Source organism: Xenopus laevis, chromosome 5L, assembly GCF_017654675.1.
Source record: "Xenopus laevis strain J_2021 chromosome 5L, Xenopus_laevis_v10.1, whole genome shotgun sequence".
NCBI lineage: Eukaryota > Metazoa > Chordata > Amphibia > Anura > Pipidae > Xenopus > Xenopus laevis.
This window is the reverse complement of record NC_054379.1, coordinates 17,622,463-17,646,681: the sequence shown is the minus strand read 5'-3', so window position 1 is coordinate 17,646,681 and position 24,219 is coordinate 17,622,463. Positions and strand designations below refer to the sequence as shown.

General features: G+C 41.5%; 1 protein-coding gene across 1 annotated transcript in view; it reads left to right on the top strand.

The window, feature by feature from the left end:
- Window positions 1-24,219, top strand: part of enah.L (ENAH, actin regulator L homeolog) — an 80,699-nt gene that overhangs the window by 54,095 nt on the left and 2,385 nt on the right. The window contains 9 exon segments of the mRNA NM_001092191.1: window positions 6,135-6,219; window positions 11,614-12,029; window positions 17,887-18,209; window positions 19,080-19,228; window positions 19,345-19,402; window positions 20,539-20,587; window positions 21,970-22,036; window positions 22,118-22,196; window positions 23,346-23,403. Coding sequence (NP_001085660.1) covers window positions 6,135-6,219; window positions 11,614-12,029; window positions 17,887-18,209; window positions 19,080-19,228; window positions 19,345-19,402; window positions 20,539-20,587; window positions 21,970-22,036; window positions 22,118-22,196; window positions 23,346-23,403 — 1,284 coding nt within the window.

Below are 24,219 nucleotides of genomic sequence, written 5' to 3'. Positions count from 1 at the left end.
ATGCTCTGTTATACAGATAGCTAGAATCTCAGCTGCCATAAAGCAGGATAGGACTGCTGCTTACAATGGGGATCAGATAGGATCTGTGCAGCCTCTGGGACAGAATGCTCTGCTATACAGATAGCTAGAATCTTGGCCATAAAGCAGAGCAGGACTGCTGCTTACATTGGGGGGTCAGGCAGGATCTGTGCAGCCAGTGGGACAAAATGTTCTGTTATACAGATAGCTAGAATCTCAGCCATAAAGCAGGACAGGACTGCTGCTTACAATGGGGATCAGATAGGATCTGTGCAGCCACTGGGACAGAATGCTCTGTTATACAGATAGCTAGAATCTCAGCCATAAAGCAGAGCAGGACTGCTGCTTACAATGGGGATCAGATAGGATCTGTGCAGCCACTGGGACAGAATGCTCTGTTAAACAGATAGCTAGAATCTCTGCTGCCATAAAGCAGGACAGGACTGCTGCTTACAATTGGAATCAGTGGCAGTATGGCCTGTTATAATGGTAGGAAGAATAGGTACAAATACAAACAAACAATGATTTTTGCTGCTGTGCAAAGTGTCACCAGACCCTCATTAAAGTCAGTATCTGAGAGCACATGAGCAGGGTAAATGCTGTGATTGGCCCAAGACTGTATTCTCTTAGTGGAACATAATGCATTGATGCAGCAGTTGGTTCCGCTGGCCATAATTCCTTATTTTTAGTAACGTTTCATTGATCCGAGTTGGTACAGAGGAAGTAAGCAGAAATCCACGGCATGACTTTATCAAAGTGATTTTCATCTGCTCTTTACTTTATGCATCACGACAATATTTTCGGATGTCTGTGCTTAATGGATGCGTCTGGAGGGCACAATTGCTTTTGCTGAAGGTTAATGAATCAATATGACAGGGCTGAAGTAATGCCGGGTAATGCGCCGAGATGCTTTCTCCCTCTGTTTACTCTAGTTGCTGCGTGAGCTTGTGCTGCGAGGCTTATGGATATAGAAGCATCAATAATTTAATATGTTCAGGAAATGCAAACTGGCTTCAGACAGGCTCACTATAGAGCACGCGGCACATGAACAGAGAAAGCTGCCGTCGCTCAGTAGTCGGACACTTGGGTTATGGGCACTGCAGCGTTTGGGGCTTAGAAAATCCAACATTTGTCTCAAAATGGTCCTTATTTTGCACGCCGAAGGCCCCCAGGAGGCTTCACACTACAGCGGCGGAGATGGGATGTGGAAGTATCTGTGCTGCCATAAAAGGGATAATGGCCATATATTTGCATGTAAGTTCTACTGTGGTCTGGGCCACTTGCATGGAGATGATTGGATTTTAAATGACTTACAAGCAATTAACAAAGAGCAGTTGGAATTCTGCACTGGGCTTAAATGCATAGATTTTGCATACGAAGGGGGGACAGTGCTATGGCAGCGACTTAACTGGCGCAAAAGGCAACCTGTGAGTGGCCACCTAAGTGTCCCAGGGTAACGAGCTGATCCGTAACTATCGGATAGTGACCAGTGTGATCTCACCTGATATATTCCATACTTTATAGCGTTTTAGCCAATGTGCTTTACAAGGTTGGATGTGCCCCAGTCACTATCCAGGAATTCCAGTACATCCCCTATCCTGGGACTCTAAGGTGGCCGTTCACAGACTATAGATCAGTATAAGATATTGACCTGCTGGTATTGATGTGAATATACATTCGCAATTAGCACTGGTTGGTTGGGCTGAATATACAGATGTGAGAGGAGTTCTGTTGTTGATCTGCCCAGGCTGCAAGTCTTATGGTGGATAGGGAATTCGCTGGTGCAGAAGTGGAGCTGTGACAGGTACTGGGATATAAGATTTGCAGTTTGGGCAGGTTGATGACAGCAGAGTTGTATCTCATCATTGAATGCCCAGATAATCATATCGGTTGAAATCAGAACTATCCAATTTGGGAACGTGCGGCCATAGTCCCACATAGTGTGTGTGTCACAGTCTTTGCTACAGTTGCACTGTGTCCTCTCATATAACAGTGCGAATATAGAAACATATTACTGAACACACGGGAAATGGGTTGAGGTTCTGGGAAAGCTAAATTGTGATGTGTAATTGCAGTTGTGCACATTCCCCACATATACAGGACTAGGTTATATCTCGTACCATTCCTTTTCATTGTAAATGTATTTCTCACACTGGGCTGCAGAACTGGCACTCACTCAGCCTGTGAAGAGACATTGCATTATGATTGGAGGGATTCTTCCCTTAAACCCAGGTGGACTTGGAGCCCCTAGTTCCGATCCTGTTTTAGTGAGGCTGGAGTTTTCTAGGAATGGGAAACTGATCTGTGTGTGGTTTGGTATTAACATCATCATTACTAAATTGTTTCTCTATTTGGCTGCTGAATGGGACATAGGGTAATCGATATCATCACTTTGGTACTACTGCTTTGGTGGAAATCTCAAACCTCTATAACCCCTCATGAATTTACCATTATATTATTATTATCCTTTATATAATGCATTCACACTCTGCAGCACTTTCCAGAGATTATACCCTTTATATGGTCACAGAACCCCTCAGTGACTTCTAATATCCTTATCATTTACAGTAGGGGGTACATTATCCCTTATAATACATGAGTGATACTCAGAGTTCCCTGTATAACTCAGCCTGCAGCCTTGTGCCTTTATATGGTCACAGAACCCCTCAGTGACTTCTAATATCCTTATCATTTACAGTAGGGGGTACATTATCCCTTATAATACATGAGTGATACTCAGAGTTCCCTGTATAACTCAGCCTGCAGCCTTGTGCCTTTATATGGTCACAGAACAACCCCTCAGTGACTTCTAATATCCTTATCATTTACAGTAGGGGGTACATTATCCCTTATAATTAGGGATGCACCGAATCCAGGATTCGGTTCGGGATTCGGCCTTTTTCAGCAGGATTCGGCCGAATCCTTCTGCCCGGCCGAACTGAATCCGAATCCTAATTTGCATATGCAAATTAGGGGGGAGGGAAATCGCGTGACTTTTTGTCACAAAACAAGGAAGTAAAAATATTTTCCCCTTTCAACCCCTAATTTGCATATGCAAATTAGGGTTCGGATTCGGTTCGGTATTCGGCCGAATCTTTCACGAAGGATTCGGGGGTTCGGCCGAATCCAAAATAGTGGATTCGGTGCATCCCTACTTATAATACACAAGTGATACTCCGAGTTCCCTGTATAACTCAGCCTGCAGCCTTGTGCCTTTATATGGTCACAGAACCCCTCAGTGACTTCTAATATCCTTATCATTTACAGTAGGGGGTACATTATCCCTTATAATACATGAGTGATACTCAGAGTTCCCTGTATAACTCAGCCTGCAGCCTTGTGTCTCTATATGGTCACAGAACCCCATAGTGACTTCTAATATCCTTATAGTTTACAGTAGGGGTACAGTCAGCTCCTTTTTCACCCTCCCTTCCACTTTCTTGTAAGATCATTTAATGGGAAATGAAGATATAAAATGAAAGCTGCTGGAATGCATTAAAGCCATTGAGTATTGCTTGGTGCTGTGTAATTACATATTGTGTGGTGCATTAGCTCTGAGGCAATAGGAAGCGTGTGAGAGGTAATGTACACTGCTCGTTAGCTGAGACACTTACTCAGAACTTAATTAGCCGTGAATTTCCAGAAAGAGTCGCTTACTGGGGAAATCCCGTGCAGCTGTTTGGGACACAGAGCAGACTGGTGCACAAATTATTGTCGGCTCCCCGCGCAGCAATCAGTAGATCAAAGCTTTAGGGCGGGACTCCATGGGCAATTCCGCCATAATCTGACGCGATGCCCAAAAACGCAGGCGTCACGTTGGATGCAACGGAAATAAGGTAAGTAATGCTTTTGTCGGATCGTGTCGCATTGTTGATGCAACGCAACACGTCTGTCAGATGCAGACGCAGCTTGCATTGTCTGCATCCGACAGTCATGTCGCGTCGCATCAACGATCCAATTAATTACTTACCTTATTTCCGTTGCATCCGACGTGACGCCTGCGTTTTTGTGCAGCGCGTCTGATCGCGACAGAATCGCACGTGGAGTCCTGCCCTTAGGCTAATGGGCCAGGAATTGATTTGGGAAACTTCACATAACTGACAGTTTGCTATCACTATATGGTTCCTATGTAAGTTCAATGAACTTATAGAAAAGATGTTAAGTGTCGAGTACAGTAATGAATGGGGTCAACTTACCCAGAAAAAAGGGGGGTCCAGGTGCTCAAGCCCCAGACCTTCAGCTCAGGGAGGCAATTTGTTGCAAAATATATAATAGTAAAGGGCTGGCACATACCAGACCACACTCCGGAAATTGATGTAGTAAAAAGATTTTATTGTAGCAAAAACATCACCGATGATGATGATGTTTTTGCTACAATAAAATCTTTTTACTACATCAATTTATGCAGTGTGTTCTGGTATGTGCCAGCCCTTTACTATTCTCTCCTATGTAAGTTGTTTTACAGGATACACAGTAGAGAACAGATAAGTACTATTATAGTTTATATAAACAAGCTGCTGTGTAGCCATGGGGGCAGCCATTCAAGCACAGGATACACAGTAGATAACAGATACGTACTACTATAGTTTATATAAACAAGCTGCTGTGTAGCCATGGGGGCAGCCATTCAAGCACAGGATACACAGTAGATAACAGATAAGTACTACTATAGTTTATATAAACAAGCTGCTGTGTAGCCATGGGGGCAGCCATTCAAGCACAGGATACACAGTAGATAACAGATACGTACTACTATAGTTTATATAAACAAGCTGCTGTGTAGCCATGGGGGCAGCCATTCAAGCACAGGATACACAGTAGATAACAGATAAGTACTACTATAGTTTATATAAACAAGCTGATGTGTAGGTAAGTGGTCACAGCAGGCAGGCGTTAATGGAGGACTTCACAAGGGGGGTGGCTGCTGGGCCGCCAGTGTGTACCTTGCATGCGTTTACTAATTGCGCCACTTGAGGGCAGCAGAGATGTGAGTCAGAGTTGTAGATCTGTAACATGTCTAGAACCAGAACCACAGGTCGTATAGTTACAGACCTAACCAGGCTACAGCCTCTCAAATCCCAAAGTGACTAGCGTATGGAGAAAGCCGAGTCTCATTAATTCTAATAATTGTAATTCCTATTGAATGGTGAGAAACTCTGGAGCAAAAGGATATGGCATGAATAACACATGCATATTGTGCAGCACTGTACAACGGGCCGGTGTATACATGAAACATAGGAATTACACACTTTAAGTGATGGAAAGTGGGTTCAGAAGAGCTTACAGTCAAAAAGGTAAAAGGGATACAAGACACTATTCTCACCCAGCGTCGGGGACCTGCCCCTCCCCAGCGACATCACATTGCAGTTATTCCACCATGGGGCCAATACTGTGTCAACCCTCCAGTGACTATTAAGATAAATCATATAATTATAATAATATATATATCAATGAGGAGAGATTGTACTTTGCTAGTTCAAGACTCATGTATTCTCCTTTTTCTCCTTTACTTCCAGTGTTGTTTTTAGGTGAGTTTCCTCCTTGTTACCCGTTGGCTTGTGCTCACTTTCATTGTGTGCCATCGCAGACTCGTACTTGTCCTGGTTCTGACTGTGTCTGCTTTTAGCTTTGCCTTTACTCATGAGTCTTATCCAAGGGGAGCCTCCTGCAAATCTGGCCACTGATTCCTACAGCTGTAAAGGCTGTACCAATGCTGTCTAGTGACGGGGACATTCGAAAAAAAAAAAAAACACCACCCCTTTTGTTTATTTTTGAGGAGGTAAAATGGTCCCAGCTATCTACTGTTTGGGGGGGGGACGAGGTACTAGTATGTAAATGGGGGGCAGTGGCTGCCATGACGCCAGCAGGACGATTAGCTGTAGCCCTACATCCCACGTACACTGGTTTTATTTTTTATTTAGATGTTTGTGTCCATTTAACCAGTCACTAGGCACCATTGGTACTGTCTAAACTCCAAGTGCTCCATATAGTGACCAAATGTTTGTTTATTATACCAGGGTACAATTTACTAGCTGCCGTATTGTGGGCTTATACTTTTATTATGCTGAGCAGTCTGTCTGATGTTTGTATTAATACTTGGTCTGTTTCCTTTACAGGTCCAACACTGTCTCGGCAGAACTCCCATATACCTATTCAAGTACAGAATGGCCCCACCCAGGAGGAACTGGAGATTCAGAGAAGGTGACACTTTGCTTTTTCTTATTTGGTCTATTCTGCGTCTGGTACAATGTACGTAACTGGCTAGCATTCCCCATGTTGGGGGCCCCTTTATATGAAGGAAGACGGTCAACCTATATTGTAGCTGTATCGTTGCTGCCTTACCCGCACTATCTTGCCTTATTATACAGGTATGGGACCTGTTATCCAGAATGCTAGACACCTGATGTTTTCTGGATAAGGAATCTTTCTGAAATTTGGATCTCCGTACTTTTACTATTAAAAAAAGGATTCAAACATTAAATAAACCCAAATAGTCTGGTTTTGCTTCCAATAAGGATTAATTATATCTTAGTTGGAATCAAGTACAAGATACTGTTTTATTATTACAGAGAAAATGAAATTGTTTGAGAAAAATGGAGTCTATTAGAGATGGCCTTCTTGTAATTGGAGCTTTCTGGATAACTAATCCTATACCTGTGCCTACTGTCATTCTGCTCTTAAAGAGATACTGACACCAGAAATTATACTATTTTTATACATATCATGGTATTGGTTTTGTTTGCTACTTGCTCAAAGCTTTTACATTACCCATCTGACTCCCCGTGCTCGTCTATGAGGGGGCTGCCATATTTGTTCAGCCGGAGTCCATTCAGAATTAGACTACAACTGACAGGCTGAGATGGGACAGTCAGGTTGGCAAAACTGTCAGGTTTAGGAACATCAACTAAATTATTTACAAAAACAGACCTCTCCACAAAAATAATCAACATGACCTATAGGTAATTTTTAATGTACATTCATATTTTAAAAAGTAGTTTTTTAGCATCAGTATCACTTTAATACCTGACGTTGCTGCTCTGCTTGATCCTACAGTATGTGGTGCCTGGGCATTTGTTCAGCTTTGAGTTAAGTTTTAGTATTATGTAGAGAGTGATATTCTGAGACAATTTTTTTCTTATTTGTGTTTTTTGTTATTTAGCTTTTTATTCAGCAGCTCTTCAGTTTGCAATTTCAGAACTCTGGTTGCTAGGGTTCAGATTACCCTAGCAACCTTGCATCGATTGGAATAAGAGACTGGAATATGAATAAATGACCTGAATAGAAAGAGGAGTAACAAAAAGTGAATACAATGTGTAGCCTTACACAGCAATTGTTTTTAGATGGGGGTCAGTGAAAAGTTAACATAAGGGTGAACCACCCCTTTAAGACCCCATAAAGAGCTCTGTGTGTGTTCATTGTACAAATGGATCCCACAATGATTGCTTAGGCTGTATGTAAGCTGTGTGCCTGTACTCTATTGTAATTGGACGACTATGTGCCATCAGCAGGGGTCACAATGAGCTGGACTAGTATTTGCCCAAAGCATTCCATTATCTCTGTTACCTCTATGGTCCCTGTTATTTATAGCCCCCTCTCACACACTCATATTTATAGCTGCTCTGAGGCAACAGCCTGTGCTTGGAGCTCATGGATAATCCGTCGGGAAGGCATGTGGGAATGCAGTTTTTGGGAGTGATGTAATGCACACAGTTGGCTGAGGAAGGTCAGAAGAGGCAGCCCCGCTGGTGATGAGCACATTTGTTTTGCAGCTGTTAATCCAAGTTGCTGAATATTATTGCTTATAGAGCTTTACTGGGTGGACAGAGAGAATTCAAGGGCAAAGTGGTGTTGATTGAAGGCTTTGCTATATTATAGGGACACAGACATTTTCCCTTTGTGACCCATAAGGAGCTGTCTGGGGGACCCTACAAGCCATGAGATTTCTTTTAGTTGGTTTATGTTTTCTTTTTTTCATTGGAAAAGCTCAGTAAGTAGTATGGGTGTTCTCTAGTGCCCTGACTTCATTTCTAGGGCCCTGAGGCTGAAAACGGTTTCTTAGGGCAGAGACACGCTGCTAATTTGGGAGATTAGTCGCCCATCGACAAATCGTTTCTTCTTTGGGCCACTAATCTCCCCAAACTGCCTTCCCACCGGCTAGAATGTAAATCGCCAGCGGGATGGCGCTCAGAGCGCTTCTTTTTCCGAAGTCGACTGAAGTTGCCTCACGAAGAAACTTTGGGCAACTTTGAAAAGCCCGAAGCGATCCAACTGCTGTCCTGCCGGCGATTTACATTCTAGCTGGCAGGAAGGCAGTTCGGGGAGATTAGTCGCACGAAGAAGAAGCAATTTGCGTCTAATCTCCCAAAATAGCAGCGTGTATCTCTGCCCTTAAAGAAACAGTAACATCAAAAAATAAGTGTTTTAAAGTAATAAAAATATAATGTACTGTTGCTCTGTACTGGTAAATATATATATAAATAAGCTGCTGTGTAGCAATGAGGGAGCCATTCAGAGGAAAAAAGGCTCAGGTTACACAGCAGATAAGCTCTGTAGAACATAATGTTCTCTGTTATCCACTATTTAACCTGTGCCATATTGCCTTCTTTCAATTTCCACCATTGCTCCACAGCAGCGTGTTTATATAAACTATAGTAGTGTTTCTGAAGCAAACAGATCAGTTTTACCAGTGCAGGGCAACAGTACAATCAGTTTGTATATGTATTGTATGTGGGTAACATAATAACCTAGTACACGAGGTTGAAAAATCCCACATCCATCACCACTTAGCCTTTATAGGTCATAAAAACAGCAGCCCCCGCTAGACACATTTTTAGGAAATAAATAGAATCCTTGCTTTAATATTACAGCTGTGGGATCCTTTATCCGGAAACCCATTATCCAGAAAGCACGGATTTACAGGAAGGCCTCCATAGATTCCATTTTATTGAAATAATTTAAATGTTTTATTTTTCTCTGTAATAAAAAATCACCTTGAACACAATCCCAACTGAGATATAATTAATCCTTATTAAAGGCAAAACCAGCCTATTTTTTTTAGGAGATTTAGGGAATAGACACAAGCTCAGATTCAGGGAGATTTAGTCGCCTGGCAATAAATCGCCTCTTCTTCGGGGCGACTAATCTCCCCGAACTGCCTCCCGTCGGCTAGAATCTAAATCGCTGGCGGGATGGCACTCAAAGCGCTTAGTTTTCTGAATTCCTCGTGAGGCAACTTCGGAAAATGAAGCGTACGATTGCAGGCCGGCGATTTACATTCTAGCTGACGGGAGGCAGTTTGGGGAGATTAGTTGCCCCGAAGAAGAGGCGATTTGTCACTGGGCGACTAATCTCCCCTAATCTGAGAGCGTGTCCCTGCTCTTAAAGTGTATGGAGATCCAAATTATGGAAAGATCTCTTATCCGGAAAACCCCAAGTCCAGAGCATTCTGGATAACCAGTCCCATGCTAGTCTGACAGCCTATTAGACATGTCCGTGCTCTTGTTGTACTCAGAATAACCCTAGTGTAGTAATAGTGTATCTGTTCTATCCAGTCCACCCTCCCCATACACACAGCACATACTCGTGTTTCTTTGGCGGCTGAGAAGATGAACGAAATAAAAGAATGACATCAGTGTGACTCACGGAGCTGCCCCCCAGGAGGGGAATACACTCACTATTTATAGGCTGGGAGTCACTGCCCAAGGCTCCGGCTGTTATATATATAAATATAGATATAGAAGACAAGAGCCTTACAGAAAGGTTTGACTAAACCTCCACAACTATGAAGCCCTACGGTTGCTACATTGTACTACAGAATGGGAACGGACCAAATGTCGATCGATTTCTTTTGTGAGTAGGTTTTGGGAATTGTATTATGTTGCGGGGTAATTTGTCTATGAATTAGTAGTGTTAATGTATCTGAGTTACTTTTACTTACAGTGACTATAATGCAGGTATTTCTGTCCTTTAACCCTCCAGGTATTAAACTAATAAATTAATCGCCCCGGCATCCATTGTCTATTAAATAGGAAAGGTCTAAATAGAAAGACCAGTAAAAAAAAGTAGCAATAACAATAAGTTTGTAGCCTTTTTGTTTTCAAGCTGGCATTCCCTTCCACTTTTAAATTGTAAGCTCTTTTGCACAGGGCCTTCCTCGCCTTTTGTACCAGCACTGGTCATTACATATAACTCTGTATGTTCTATGTATGTGATTTCTTTGTATAAATACATTTATTTTACAGCACTGCGCAATATGTCGGTGCTCTAAAAATACATGTTACAGGGGTCTCTCACCTTCGAACAACTAGTTGGTTTCAGATAGATCACCAGAAATAACGATCTTTTCCAATCACTTTCTGTTTTCTACGTGTCACCGTTTTTCTAATATTGAAGTGTAAATTGTCTTGTTTCTCGTGCGGCGCCTTCGGAAAACGAAGCGCCGCGAGTGCCATGCCGCAGGTGATTTCTCATTCTAGCAGGTGGAAGACAGGGTAGCCGTTCGGGGAGATTAGTCGCCCCAAAGAAAAGGCGATTAGTCACCGGGCGACTAAATCTCCCCGAATCTCCAGGTGTGACCTTAACCTTAAAGTCTGTGTCTAGTCCACAATCTTCCAAGATCCAAGTGTTGACTACAGCTTTATCTTTGTTTCTATGTGTAAGAGATTCTTTAACTGCAAATTATCTCAGAATATCACTCTCTACAGCATACTAACAGTTAACTCAAAGGTGAACAACCCCTTTAAATCTATACAGTCGACCATTTAGGATCTAAATTGCTTGGATGTCAGGCCTATTAAAGGGGTGTTTTGCCTTTCAGTCAACTTTTCTTGTGTTATAGAATGGCCAATTCTAAGCAACTTTTCAATTGGTCTTGATTATTTTTTTTGTATATAGTTTTTGAAAGGTTTGCCTCATTCTCCTGCCTCTTTTCAGCTTTCAAATGGGGGTCACTGACCCCATCTTAAAACAATTGCTCTGTAAAACTACATATTTATTGTTATTGCTACTTTTTAATACTCCTCTTTCTATTCAGGCCTCAGTCTGTTATTCAACGCAGTGCTTGGTTGCTAAGGTAATTTGGACCCTAGCAACCAGATTACTGAAATTGCAAACTGGCTGCTGAATAAAAAGCTAAATAACTCAAAAACCACAAATAATAAAAAATGAGATCAATTTCAGACTATCACTCTCTACTTCATACTAAAAGTAAATTCAAATGGGAACAACCCCTTTAAAGCTATAGTATGAGGACTTATGACCATATTCTTCTGTAGCCTTTATTATCCATTGGTATTAAAGTCTATTTTATGAATTCTTCAATGATTTATCTATATTCCCTGGCCAGAACCTAGAGAGGCATTACAATGAAAGGATAAAAATGTAACTGTGACACTACTTGGGAGTGTTGATCATAATTATTTGGTGATAATAATGGGTTCTGAACTAGTGACCAGCACAGGGCACTCATGCGTGGCAACCGCTTCATAATAGCAAAGATAACTTCCATTAAAATATTAATGGTGGTAGAGGCAAGCGTTTAGCAGGTAGTCATGGTTTCCTTTATCCCCGTGTCACTTCTCTGTGTTCCTGTTTCAGACAACTGCAAGAGCAGCAGCGCCAGAAGGAACTGGAACGTGAGCGTCAGGAAAGAGAACGGCTGGAACGTGAGCGACTGGAGCGCGAACAGATGGAACGAGAGAGGCTCGAAAGGGAGATGCTCGAGAGGGAGATGCTCGAGAGGGAGATGCTCGAGAGGGAGATGCTCGAGAGGGAGATGCTCGAGAGGGAGATGCTCGAGAGGGAGATGCTCGAGAGGGAGATGCTTGAACGAGAGCGCTTAGAGCAAGAGCAACTGGAGCGGGAACTACAGGAAAGAGAGCGTCAAGAACAGCTGGAGCGAGAGCTCCAAGAGCAAGAAAGACTTGAACAAGAGAGGCAAGAAAGAGAGGCCCAGGAACAGCTGGAAAAGGAGCAGCTGGAATGGGAAAGGGAACGGAGAGTGTCCAATGCGGGTAAGAATAACCGTTTCCAGTTGGAGATCCCCCTTTTTGCTAAATTAATGATGAGCCCTTCGGCTTACGGGTTATTAGAGAGTCCGTATTGTTACGCGGCTAATTGGTCACTGAGCATTGAGGGGCTTCTTATTGATATAGTGTGCACTGTGGTACAATGAAACCCCTCACTGAATACCCACATGTGAGCCTTTTGCTTACAATCAATCCAAACTCTGCTACCAGCCAAGGATCACTCCCCATTCACTGGAATAGAAGGTGCCCAAGGTCAGCCGACACTTCCAATAACGCGCAAAAATGAGCCGGCACTTATTGCCTTCAACCCTCTGCTGACTTTTTTTTGTGGCCTTATCATTTTATATCTCCCTTATGAACATGAGCTTTCACCAGATATCTGACACGCTGCATTGGGACCCATGTTCCAGACAATTTCCGACGGGGCTTATCATGCCCCCATTTGCATTTTTTTTCCTGCTGCAAACAGATCAGGCATGCTGTTTGGGCATTACATATGTTGGTAACTGTTTATAAATGGCTGCCACTTGATCCTCTCCTGAACACTTTCAGAGCATTTTGGGGCAGAGTGATTGGCCTGGGTACATAGGAATCTAGGCATCCACTGACTAGCCAATAAGCCATTCTCTCTACCCAAGTATGGCAACCAGTCAGTGGTGTTGGGGTTCAGGGTAGAGTCCTGCAGCGGGTCACTTCCAGTTTACAATGACGGCACTTCCTGTTTTACTACTTTTTTCTGACCACGCCTACTTCTGATGAGGTCACTTCCGGTTTACAACGACCGCACTTCCTGATTCTTGATGGTCAGTGGGTACTGGTTGCGGATAAGGTATTTGTGGGTCGGGTATCGGGTCCAAGCGGATAAGAATGTGGGTTTCGGGTCTCGAATTCGGGTACGGGTCGGGTACAGGTTCCAAAAAATGGACCCACGCAGGACTCTAGTTCACAGCATGAATTAGAATGGGAGCTGGGATAGCTACTGATAGGATTACATTCCCTGGCAGTGGACTGTGGGAAGGTTAACGAGTGTAAGACTTTAGGGTGAATGAAAAGTAAGTAAGTTGGCCTCCCAACATGAATTTAGACCAACTGAAATCTATTTTGCTCATGTTATCAGCATTCTGCCTGAGCTCTGAGTTGTCCTACAGGTCGGTGCAGAGTTTCTTTTAGAAATCCCCCATTAGGCAGAATTTCCGCACATATGACTCAATGAATTCATAGCAATATTTCTTTTATCTAATCTATTACTAACAATTTTCATTTATTTATACTTTTTGTTTGAATGCTGGTTTGGTTGCTTCATTAGCTCCCTTTTTTCTCTTTTTTTCCTGTTTTTTTTTGTCCTGTCTGTTGCTATCCAACACCTCTCCAGACTCCTCTTTCGACAACTCACTGTATAACACTCACCATGTTGATTTCTCCACTTGCCAGCCTCATGCACCCTCTCCCATTACTTACGCTAAAGCCATTTCAGTCCCGGTCTCCTCTATTTGTACTGAGTCCATTGCTGACTATGTAATAGTAACCTCTACATCCATTAACTCTACTCCACCAACACCTCCATTACGACACTCGGCATCACGTTTCGCAACATCTTTGGGCTCTGCCTTTCATCCTGTTCAACCCCATTACGCCACGGTTCCCCGACCTGTTAATAAAATCACCCGACCTCCTTCTCCAGTGAATGCTGCTCCACCTCCACCACCTCCTCCTCCTCCTGTGAAGCCTATATGCTGGTCTGCTTCTAATTTTGCTCCCCTTCCTCCTTCTCCTCCTGTGATGATTAGCAGTCCTCCTGGAAAAGCAACTGGTCCTAGACCTGTCCATCTAGTCTCTGCTCACAACCAACTGGCTCAAATGGCTCTCATTTCTTGTGCACCGAATGGGCACTCAGAAAGCTCTTTATATCAAGTGTCTTCTACACCAGCAGCAAATCCTGTGCCGCCTCCCCCACCCCCATTACCGTCATTCCCACCATTTTCATTGTCCTCATCTCCTTCCCCAAGCACCCCTGTTGTCTCAGCACCTTCATCCCAGCCTAGTGTTCTCCCTTCTCCCTCTGCAGCTTTCTCTGCCTCTGTTGAGAATTCTGTAATTTCTGTGCTGGGAGACTTCTCTGCTTCTCAGCCAGACTTGACTACACCTTCTCAGCTGATTGACCCTACGGCCCATCCGGGTAAGGCTTATGGTCACTGCAACTAACTGACTAACCTAGATGTTCATTCCCAATATGTATTGTTTAAAGGGGAACTATGGTTAAAATCAAAATGTAATATAAGATTCAGCAAACTGAAATAAGAAACGTTCTAAATATAATCCGTTAAATATTCTCTACCGTTTCTGAAATAATCAAGTTTATCTTCACTATTCCTCTCTCAGCATCTGTTTCTCTTCATTCTGTCTTCATGCAGGAGTTGGGTGTCGGATATTAATTGACAGTTAGATCCAATATATCTTATAGGGGGGCTCATTTTGCCTTGAAGATGTATTAGAGCTCACTCTATTAAAATCACCAGACATCATGTCTCTCTACATGCAGAATTTGTGTAAAAGGCAGTTATTTTGTTAGATTTTGTTTGTACTGGAATCCGTTATTTGAGTGAGCTCTAATACATCTGCTAGGAAAGGAGCCCCCCTATAAGATATATTGGATCATTCTTCTGACACCCAACTGCTGAATGAAGAGAGAATGAAGAGAAACAGATGCTGAGAGAGGAATAGTGAATATAAACTTGATTATTTTAGAAACAATGCAGAATGTTTAATTGAAGTAAATTTACAAAGCTTATATTAAATTTAAATTTTCGCGATAGTGCCCATTTAACACTGAGCAACAGAGTCTGAAATATGAAGAAATACCTGGGGACTTTCTATTGTGGTTCATTTACTCAGAATTTCAGCACACTTTCTAAAAATGTTCCAAAGCCGATTTCTCTTACTCCTTTCTTGTCTTTTATTAAAACATTTCAGCATTAGAATGTTCTACTTCCAAATGTATTTTAACTTTCACACTACTACTATTCAAGCTCTGTAGTACAAATTGAGAGTATGGGGTCAGCTTTGACATATCCTAAACCACCAGCTTTGGTGGCTTAGGTTTTGGTTTTGGACCATAATCCTTTCTAGGGTGTGAATTTAGTTAGCACTGTCGCAGACTGATCAGTCTAGTTTACTATAAGAATCTATGGATGCACCAAATCCTGTATTCAGGACTCGTCCAAGCTATTTTTATCAGGGTTTACATTCATTTTGCGCACACTGGGTATTTCCACCAGCATTCCCGGTGCAGAAGAAGGATTTAGTTCAGTATTCGGCAGAATCTGTACCCTTGGATTCGGGGATTGGGCATCCCTTTAAAGGACAACTAAACCCCCACTTAAGAGAAAGCCCCCACCCTGCATAGTTCATTGCTTGAGAAAAAAAGTGTCCCTGGCATTAACATCGACATATCCATGCAGATTAGTAATGATGTGGGGGTCAAGAAAACCTCAACCCGCATCCGCCTTTCACCCTCCATTTATAGACCCGTCCCTCCGATGATGTCACAAAAGGGACGGGGCAGGCGCAAGTCTATATAACAGGAAGACAGAAGCCTGCAGTCTAAGGTCATGGGTGCGGAGAGCTGGTCGAGGAGCTCAACCTGAATGCGACCCACAACCGGAGCAGTGAGATCGGCCTGAAGCAGCCCAATCCATCACAATCCATCCATCACTAGAGTAGCACGGTGGAGCTCATGGATGTGCCATCTTAAGAATTTTCTGATTTTTCCCATAAGGGACCGCCGACACGGGGGGGGGGCATTCAGAACCAGTCTGGTATTCACGCCTGCTGCGCACAGCTCCATCAACTGCTGAAGGAAAAGAAGAGGACCCGAAGATGGCGCCCATGAGCTCTGCTTATTTTTTTCAAGTAGGAAGCAGAGAGGGGGCCAATGGATGGAAAGGGATGGGGTTTCTCTCAATGGATGGTTTAGTTCTCCGTTAAGAATCTCCATATTTTGCACATCGTTTTTGAGCCTTTGCACTATAAGTTGTCTGTATAAAATATATTCGGAAGCTATACATATCTAATTTTCTCAGGCAGAAGAGTCATGTTACTGACTCCACAATCCATCAGCGCTGCAATAAACCTTTTTTATGATTTTTATCAGACCAGCTCTTGGTCTTCTATGGTTTGACAAGAGCAGAAGACTTGCCAGTGAGGGTGCTTAGGGCAATCTGGGGAATGTCCTGCACTACATCTGTTGCAGAATTAACATTTGCTGCATGCTCCTGCCAAGCAGTTCTTATGTCTGCATCAGCTGCGTTTCCAATGGCTGCCTGTGCCTGGTTTAGATTACTGCCTCCTTCAACCAAAATATTTCAGCTTCATGTTTGCAACTGAAAATCTTTGCACTTCTTCAACTAAAGTCTTATTTGATTTTGCAATTGCTATTGGAAGCCTTGTGTGTGTCTGATATTCTGAGATAATTTGCAATTGTTTTTCATTTTTTATTTGTTGTTTTTTTTTTTTTAGTTATTTAGCTTATTGTTCAGCAGCTCTACAGTTGATAATAATAAGAGACTGGAATATAAATAGGAGAGGTCTGAAGACGAGTAATAAAAAGTAGCATTAACAATAAATGTGTGGCCTTACAGAGCGTTTGTTTTTGGATAGACACATTCTTAGAAGAAGAGAAAAAGGTTTTTTTTGGAATAATCAGTCCTTTAGGTTTTTCCTCCTTGCCGGTCTCTTTACAGTCTCTCATTCTTAGAAGATAGATAAACGTTTTAGTGAAGAATAGTGTTATTATAAAGAACAATGTACCAAAAGGTGTTTGACAGCCAAATAAATACACAACTTATATACAGTATATTATACAGTCTGAGGGTGAGTTAATCATAAAGGTCATAGAATGTCTAATGCCCTGCACATATTTTAAGAAGTCATGTTATTTATGTGACATCACTTAGCACTGATTATGACCTGATGACATCAGTGAGCACTGATTATCAAAAAAAGAGCAAATGGGCAGCACTCTGGTTAAAAATGTATTGCAGCAAACTGCGGATATGAAAAAGCTTAACACATTTCAGGAACTAGTCCCTTAATCATAGGCTTCTGATTATGACCTGATGACATCACTAATCTCTGATTATAACATGATGACATCACTAAACTCTGATTATAACATGATGACATCACTAAGCACTGATTATAGCCTGATGACATCACTAAGCTCTGATTATAACATGATGGCATCATTAAGCTCTGGTTAAAACATGATGGCATCACTAAACACTGATTATACCCTAATGACATCACTAAACTCAGATTATGACATGGTGACATCACTAAACTCAGATTATGACATGATGACATCACTAAGATCTGATTATAACATGATGACATCACTAAACTCTGATTATAGCCTGATGACATCACTAAGCGCTGATTATAACATGACATTACTAAGCACTGATTATAACATGATCACATCACTAAGCTCTGGTTAAAACATGATGGCATCACTAAGCACTAATTATAGCCTGGTGACATCACTAAGCATTGTTTATAGGAAAATATTTTAAAGGTTATGGATTCCTTTAAGCTCTATTTATAAACGATAGCCTCCTATGAATAAAGTGAATGGAATAAAATGATATGCAGAGCCTGAAACTGGAATTGTTTGGGTAATCCTTAAGTGTCTGAGATGCTGTGCTATGCAGGCAGTGTCTGTGTAGGCTTCATCAATAACCTTCAGCAGACTATTAAACAGATGCTAAATGCCCTGTTACTGTACAGATTCTGTTTATTCTGTCGTTTGGTTTAACATTCTCTTATTTTCATTCTCCCATGATAGGTGTTATACCTGGAGCTCCCGCACCGCCTCCTCCGCCACCTCTTCCACCCGGTTCAAGTTTGTCTCAGGCAACTGCCCCTCTGGCTCCACCTCTACCCCCTCCACTTCCTCCTTCAGGCCCAGCCCCACCGCCACCTCCTGGGCCACCACCCCCACCTGGACCTCCACCTCCGCTACATAGCCAGGCTCCTCCTCCGGCTCCTCCTCCTCCACCAGCACCTCCTCTTCCATCCTCTGCAGCTTCCTTTGGATCAGAAGAGAATCGTGCTTTATCAGGACTAGCGGCTGCTCTCGCAGGAGCTAAACTTCGAAAAGTGTCCCGGGTAATCCAAGCATTTTATTTGTACACTAATACAGCAGCTCAACATTCTATCTTGAAATTTAGTTTCTTGTATTCACCCATTGTGGCACACAATTATCAAAGCCGTTTCCCAAAACCAATCTCTGTTTTTTAATTGTGAAAGGGGCATAATACACTTAAATATCTCTGTAGAATTGACATAAGTACTCAACAGTACCTATATGCCTACAGTATCCCTATGTATAAGCTATGTGCAAAGCTGGGTGGCTATTCCTGCTGAATTGTGCTTAGTACAGGGGAATACTTATACTGCCATAGTTTTATGGGATCTCTCTGTACAGACTATGAGCAAATTTAGGGACGGTTCCTGCTGAATTGTGCTTAGTACAGGGGAATACCTAAGCTGCCATAGTTTTATGGTATCTCTCTGTACAGACTATGAGCAAATTTAGGGACGGTTCCTGCTGAATTGTGCTTAGTACAGGGGAATATCTATGCTGCCATAGTTTTATGGGATCTCTCTGTACAGACTATGAACAAACTTAGGGGCTGTTTCTGCTGAATTGTACTTGGTACAGGGGAATACCTATGCTGCCATGGGATCTCTCTACAGACTATGAGCAAATTTAGGGGCTGTTCCTGCTGAATTGTGCTTAGTACAGGGGAATACCTATGCTGCCATAGTTTAATGGGATCTCTCTGTACAGACTATGAGCAAACTTGGGGGGCTGTTCCTGCTGAATTGTGCTTAGTACAGGGGAATACCTAAGCTGCCATAGTTTGTGCTTATTACTGGCATAGTTTTTGGTAGTCTATGCACAGGCCATGAGAATACTTAAGGGTTACTGCATGGATGATGTTTTGACTTTTTATCCCCTCCTTCTGTATCCAGAATGAAGATTCCTCCACTCAGGGAGTTGCAAGTGCCACTGGATCAAGTTCTGCTGCTGCTGCTAAAACAGAACCGAGCCGTGGGAATGGACCGCTCCCAATGGGAGGTGGAGGACTGATGGAGGAGATGAGTGCTCTGTTAGCCAGAAGGTTAGGCATAATTCTGGGCATGGAGCAATATAGTTTGGCATTTTATTGCCTGCCTCGGATTTATCGGAATGTAGTGCAGATATAGTTTAACGCTATGTTTTGTTTTTTCCCAAAAGGAGGCGAATAGTAGAAAAAGCACCGACAGTAGAAGCTGATCCAAAGGAAGATAAAGCTGTAAGTATAAACGGCAGTAGACGCAGAGGATTGCTTTCACTAACGAAGCACAGTACAGCAGGGCCACCATTAACAAGAGTAACAGGAGTCAGGAGTACGGACTGCTGTGAAAAAGGGGCAGGGCCTCCCGCTAAAGGGGTGTGTGTATAGAATAGTACAACTCACTATGGGCACACAGAATAGTATGACTCCACCAGTGAAATACTATGGGTATATAAAATAGTATGAAACAACAAATAGGGGCACAGAACTGAATCACTCACCACTTCACCACAGATCAGGTGATCCAAGTGCACCAGACCCTTAGCCCATAATCCCAATGTGTTTCCTGCTGCCCCACCGCCCCCTTCCCGGGCACTTAATCATGGACTATATAAAATAGAATAACTCACTATGAGCACAATGGTAACATTGTACAGACACTCTGGTTTCTCATCATTGTACCCTTCATGGTAGAAGTGCTGTGAAACTGACTGAGCAGAAATTAGAAACCCACTGTAAGGTGCACCGCTCTGGACTGGCTCAGTACATACAGGGGGTTATTTACTAAACTCTGAATGCAAAAATCACGAAAAATTCTGACTTTTAAAAAAAAAAAAAAAAATCTGAAAATCCGGCATCTCAGACCTGTCGAGGTTGCATATAAGTCAATGGGAGAAGCCCCAATGATTTTTTTAATGTGCGCTGGGTTTCATGCAATACCCCATGTAACCCAGTTTTTCTGAGTTTTGGGGTGAAAATTTCCAAAAAAAATTTGAAAATCGGATGGAAAAATCGTGAAAATCTGATATTTTTTTCTCGCAAAGTAAATTTTCGGGAAAATGTGATAATAAATAAGCGTAGAAACCCGAGCGGATTTGATCGGAGTTTGTAGCAGAAAATATTGAGATAAATTTGGACTTTGTTAAATAACCCCCATAGAATATAGTGTACATATATCCCCACTGCAGCACAATAGCACTGACTTAGCAACACACAATTCACTGACGTTTATACAGGTACAATATGTCCATCCTACTAGGGTACAAGTCTAAGCACAAACTTGAAACGTAGTTACTTGATCTTGTATGTAATGCAGCACAATTGTCTGTACTTGTCTCAATGGAGCCTGTATAAATGCATGTTGTTATTAACAGGAGGAATCCGAGCCTGTACCTACCAAAGCTCCCTCGGCCAGCACCCCCGGTGAGTAAGATCATCGGCAACACTGGAGAATCACTGATCAGTTTGCTCCAATGCTTGAGTTTTGTCTCCCAGAGCAGTTACATCTCAGTCAAGTAAAGAAATAAGAGGTTGTAACAAGCACCAGCGTCAATTCATACAGGATTCTCCAATCTCCACAATTTCTTCTTTTAAACTTCCATATGTGCAAATGTTACTACCCCTTTAGCTCCTCTGACAGATTTTTCAGTCGAGCAGCCTTGATGCCACTATCCCCTGAAACTACTGCTTGTAGGCACTGACCCAAGAGTAACTGTATGGGGGGTTCGGCTGAATCCAAAATAGTGGATTTGGTGCATCCCTAGTGCAAACTTTTATTAACCTACCATCCACAGTTTCACATGATACATGGCACATTCAAATACCCCTTACCCCTAACACACACACACACACAATTGGAGCCCATAATATATTGAATAAAGTACCTCCTCTTGTAAAATATAAGGATATTATAAGTTACCGAGGAGTTCCATGACCATATACATATACAGGTCATGGAACTCTGAGGTGACTTTTAATATCCTCATATTTTGCAACAGGGGGTACTTTATTATAATGCACAAGTTTCAGTCATGTGACAGAAATGACATCACTAAGCTCTGATTATAACCAATGAAATCACTATGCACCGTTTATATAGTGAATAAAGTACCCCCTCTTGTAAATTATAAGGATATTATGTTACCGAGGAGTTTTATGACCATATAAAAACACAAGGCCGAAGGCCGAGTGTTTTTATACAGGTCATTGAACTCCTCGGTAACTTCTAATATCCTCATATTTTGCAACTGGGGGTACTTTATTTATTATAATACACAAGTTTCAGTGAGTCATGTGACAGAAATGACATCAGAACTCACCGTTTATAAGGATATCATTTACAAGATATTCATGGCTTTTGTGTATATATAGTAAATAAAGTACCCCCTCTTGTAAATTATAAGGATATTATAAGTTACCGAGGAGTTTCATGACCATATAAAAGCACGAGGCCGAAGGCTGAGTGTTTTTATAAAGGTCATGGAACTCCGAGGTGACTTCTAATATCCTCATATTTTGCAAATGGGGTACTTTATTTATTATAATACACAAGTTTCAGTGAGTCATGTGACAGAAATGACATCAGAACTCACCGTTTATAACTGATGACATCAGAACTCACTGTTTATAAGGATATAATTTACAAGATAGACATAGCTTTTTGTATTATAAGGATATCATTTACAGGATATTCTTGTGTATTATATAACCAAAAATAACAGATCATTCTATTATAATTAAATGAAAAATATGTTTGTTGCTAACGTAACCAATCTTATTTAGCCACTGTTTATCTTTCTGTGCAGAACCCACTAGGAAGCCCTGGGAAAGGACGAACACAATAAATGGCAGCAAGTCGCCGGTTATCTCTAGGTATTCCAGTCATTTACACAGAAGCCTCTTTACTTTAAAGCATTTTATCTGCATCCTTTTATACGTCTTTTCTTTTTCTAGACCAAAGTCTTCACCATCGGGGCAGCCAAGTGCCAATGGAGTACAGTCCGAATCATTAGACTACGACAGATTGAAGCAGGTATAGAGCACATTGATTTATGCTTTCAAAGTTGGCCACAGGGGGTCACCATCTTGTAACTTTGTTAAACATCTTTGCAAGACTAAGACTGTGCACATGCTCAGTGTGGCCTGGGCTGCTTAGGGATCATCATAAATTATCAAAACAGCACAAGTCTAATAAAATCTGCCAGAAGCTGATACAACAAGACTGATTAATAATCAGAATATACCGACTGCACTGGGTCCTGTGTTGTCATGTAATCTAATGTGGATTTTATAGTTTGTGTATTGTTTAATACAAACTTTCTCCAACTTTGCAGAACCAGTGGCTGCAGCAAAATAATCCTCCAAATAGAATCCCAGTTTATCTGTGTAAGCAAAAATAAAATCCAATACATGGCATGGCTGGGAAGTAAGTTGGGGGCTCCCCCTGCTGTTCATAAGTATGATTGCTTCCCTGCAGAGCAGTTAGGGACCATCTGACAATTCCTATCCACAGCAGTAAATGAAGGGAGAATTTCACTGCATACAGTCAGGTTTCTTATGAAAACGGTACACATTTTTATTAAGTATATTGGAGATAGGTTTCTTTTTCATTAAAGAAAGTAAAAATGGGATTTTATTGCCCTTACATTCCCTTTAACTGATCTTTTGTGGTTGAGTTGTAATCTTCAATACAGTTTATATATTTCTTTAATTTTGCAAACTTTTATTGGATTTGTTTATGCTTAATATCAGCCATAAATATTACAGGTATGGGATCTGTTATCCAGAAAGCTCCAAATTATGGGAAGACTGTCTCCCATAGACTCCATTTTAATCAAATAATTAAAATTCTTCAAAATGGTTTCCTTTTTATCTGTAATAATAAAGCAGTAGCTTGTACTTGATCCCAACTAAGATATAATTAATCCTTATTGGAAGCAAAACCAGCCTATTGGGTTTATTTAATGTTTACATGATTTTTTTTTAGTACTTAAAGTATTGTGATCCAAACTATGAAAAGATCCCCTATCTGGAAAACTCCAGGTCCCAAACATTCTGTATAACAGGTCCCATACCCGTATTTAGTGTCATAGAGTCCAAGAACAGAGGTAGATAATGTGACGGAACAAGTGATATATTTTGGCCTTTTTGCTTAATTTTGATTCTTTTCTTTGCATTTTAGGATATATTAGAAGAAATGAGAAAAGAACTAACAAAACTTAAAGAAGAACTTCTTGATGGTAAGTATGATCTGATTAAACCCAGATTAAACGCTACCAATTTGGAGCTTTTCCTGTAGCGTGGGAACATATCCTTTTATAAAAGGTTTTTTTAAAAGACTTAATTTTGAACTGAAAAGACGTTTAAAGAAAAAAGTCCCAATGTAAAGCCAAACAGTTTATTATCTCACCGGTAGTACGTGGGCTCTGGGTGCTCAGACCTACAGCTCAAGGTGGAGGTATCCAACCAAAGGAAAAAACTGCAGGCACTCACAGATCCCACAAACAGACTTGTAAAAAAAAAAAAACTAAAGTTTATTTTAGGGCAAAAACTAAATCCATATATAGCCTTGTACGTTTTGTGCTGTCCGGCACATAATCATAGGACTTGACTGAAACAAACCCAAATTCCCTACCACAATTATAATGTTTCAAAGACTGTTAAAATACGTTATTTTTCCCCTAAAAAACATTATACAGTTGACAGGAGTTTGAGCAGACCTATGAAGTGAAAAAGCTGCCTTCCCTGAATCCATTTCTTTTACAGTGTAAATATAATTGTATTTTGTCCTGCTCCCTGGCTCAGCCTGTTCATGGTTGCTGGGGATAGAACTGCAGAAATATGAGCTATACTTTTTGTAGTAGTCACGGCCTCACTGGGTCATATAAAGCATTGAAACCTGTTGTTTGTCATGTTGTTTGTATGCAACATTGGAAATTAAATCCAGGGACTTTTTTTTTTTTTTTTTTGGAACTGACACTGAATTTAATGCCATAAGACTAAAATTCTAGAAAGAGAAGCAAAATCAGAGACTAATCCTTCAAAAAAAGGGCAAT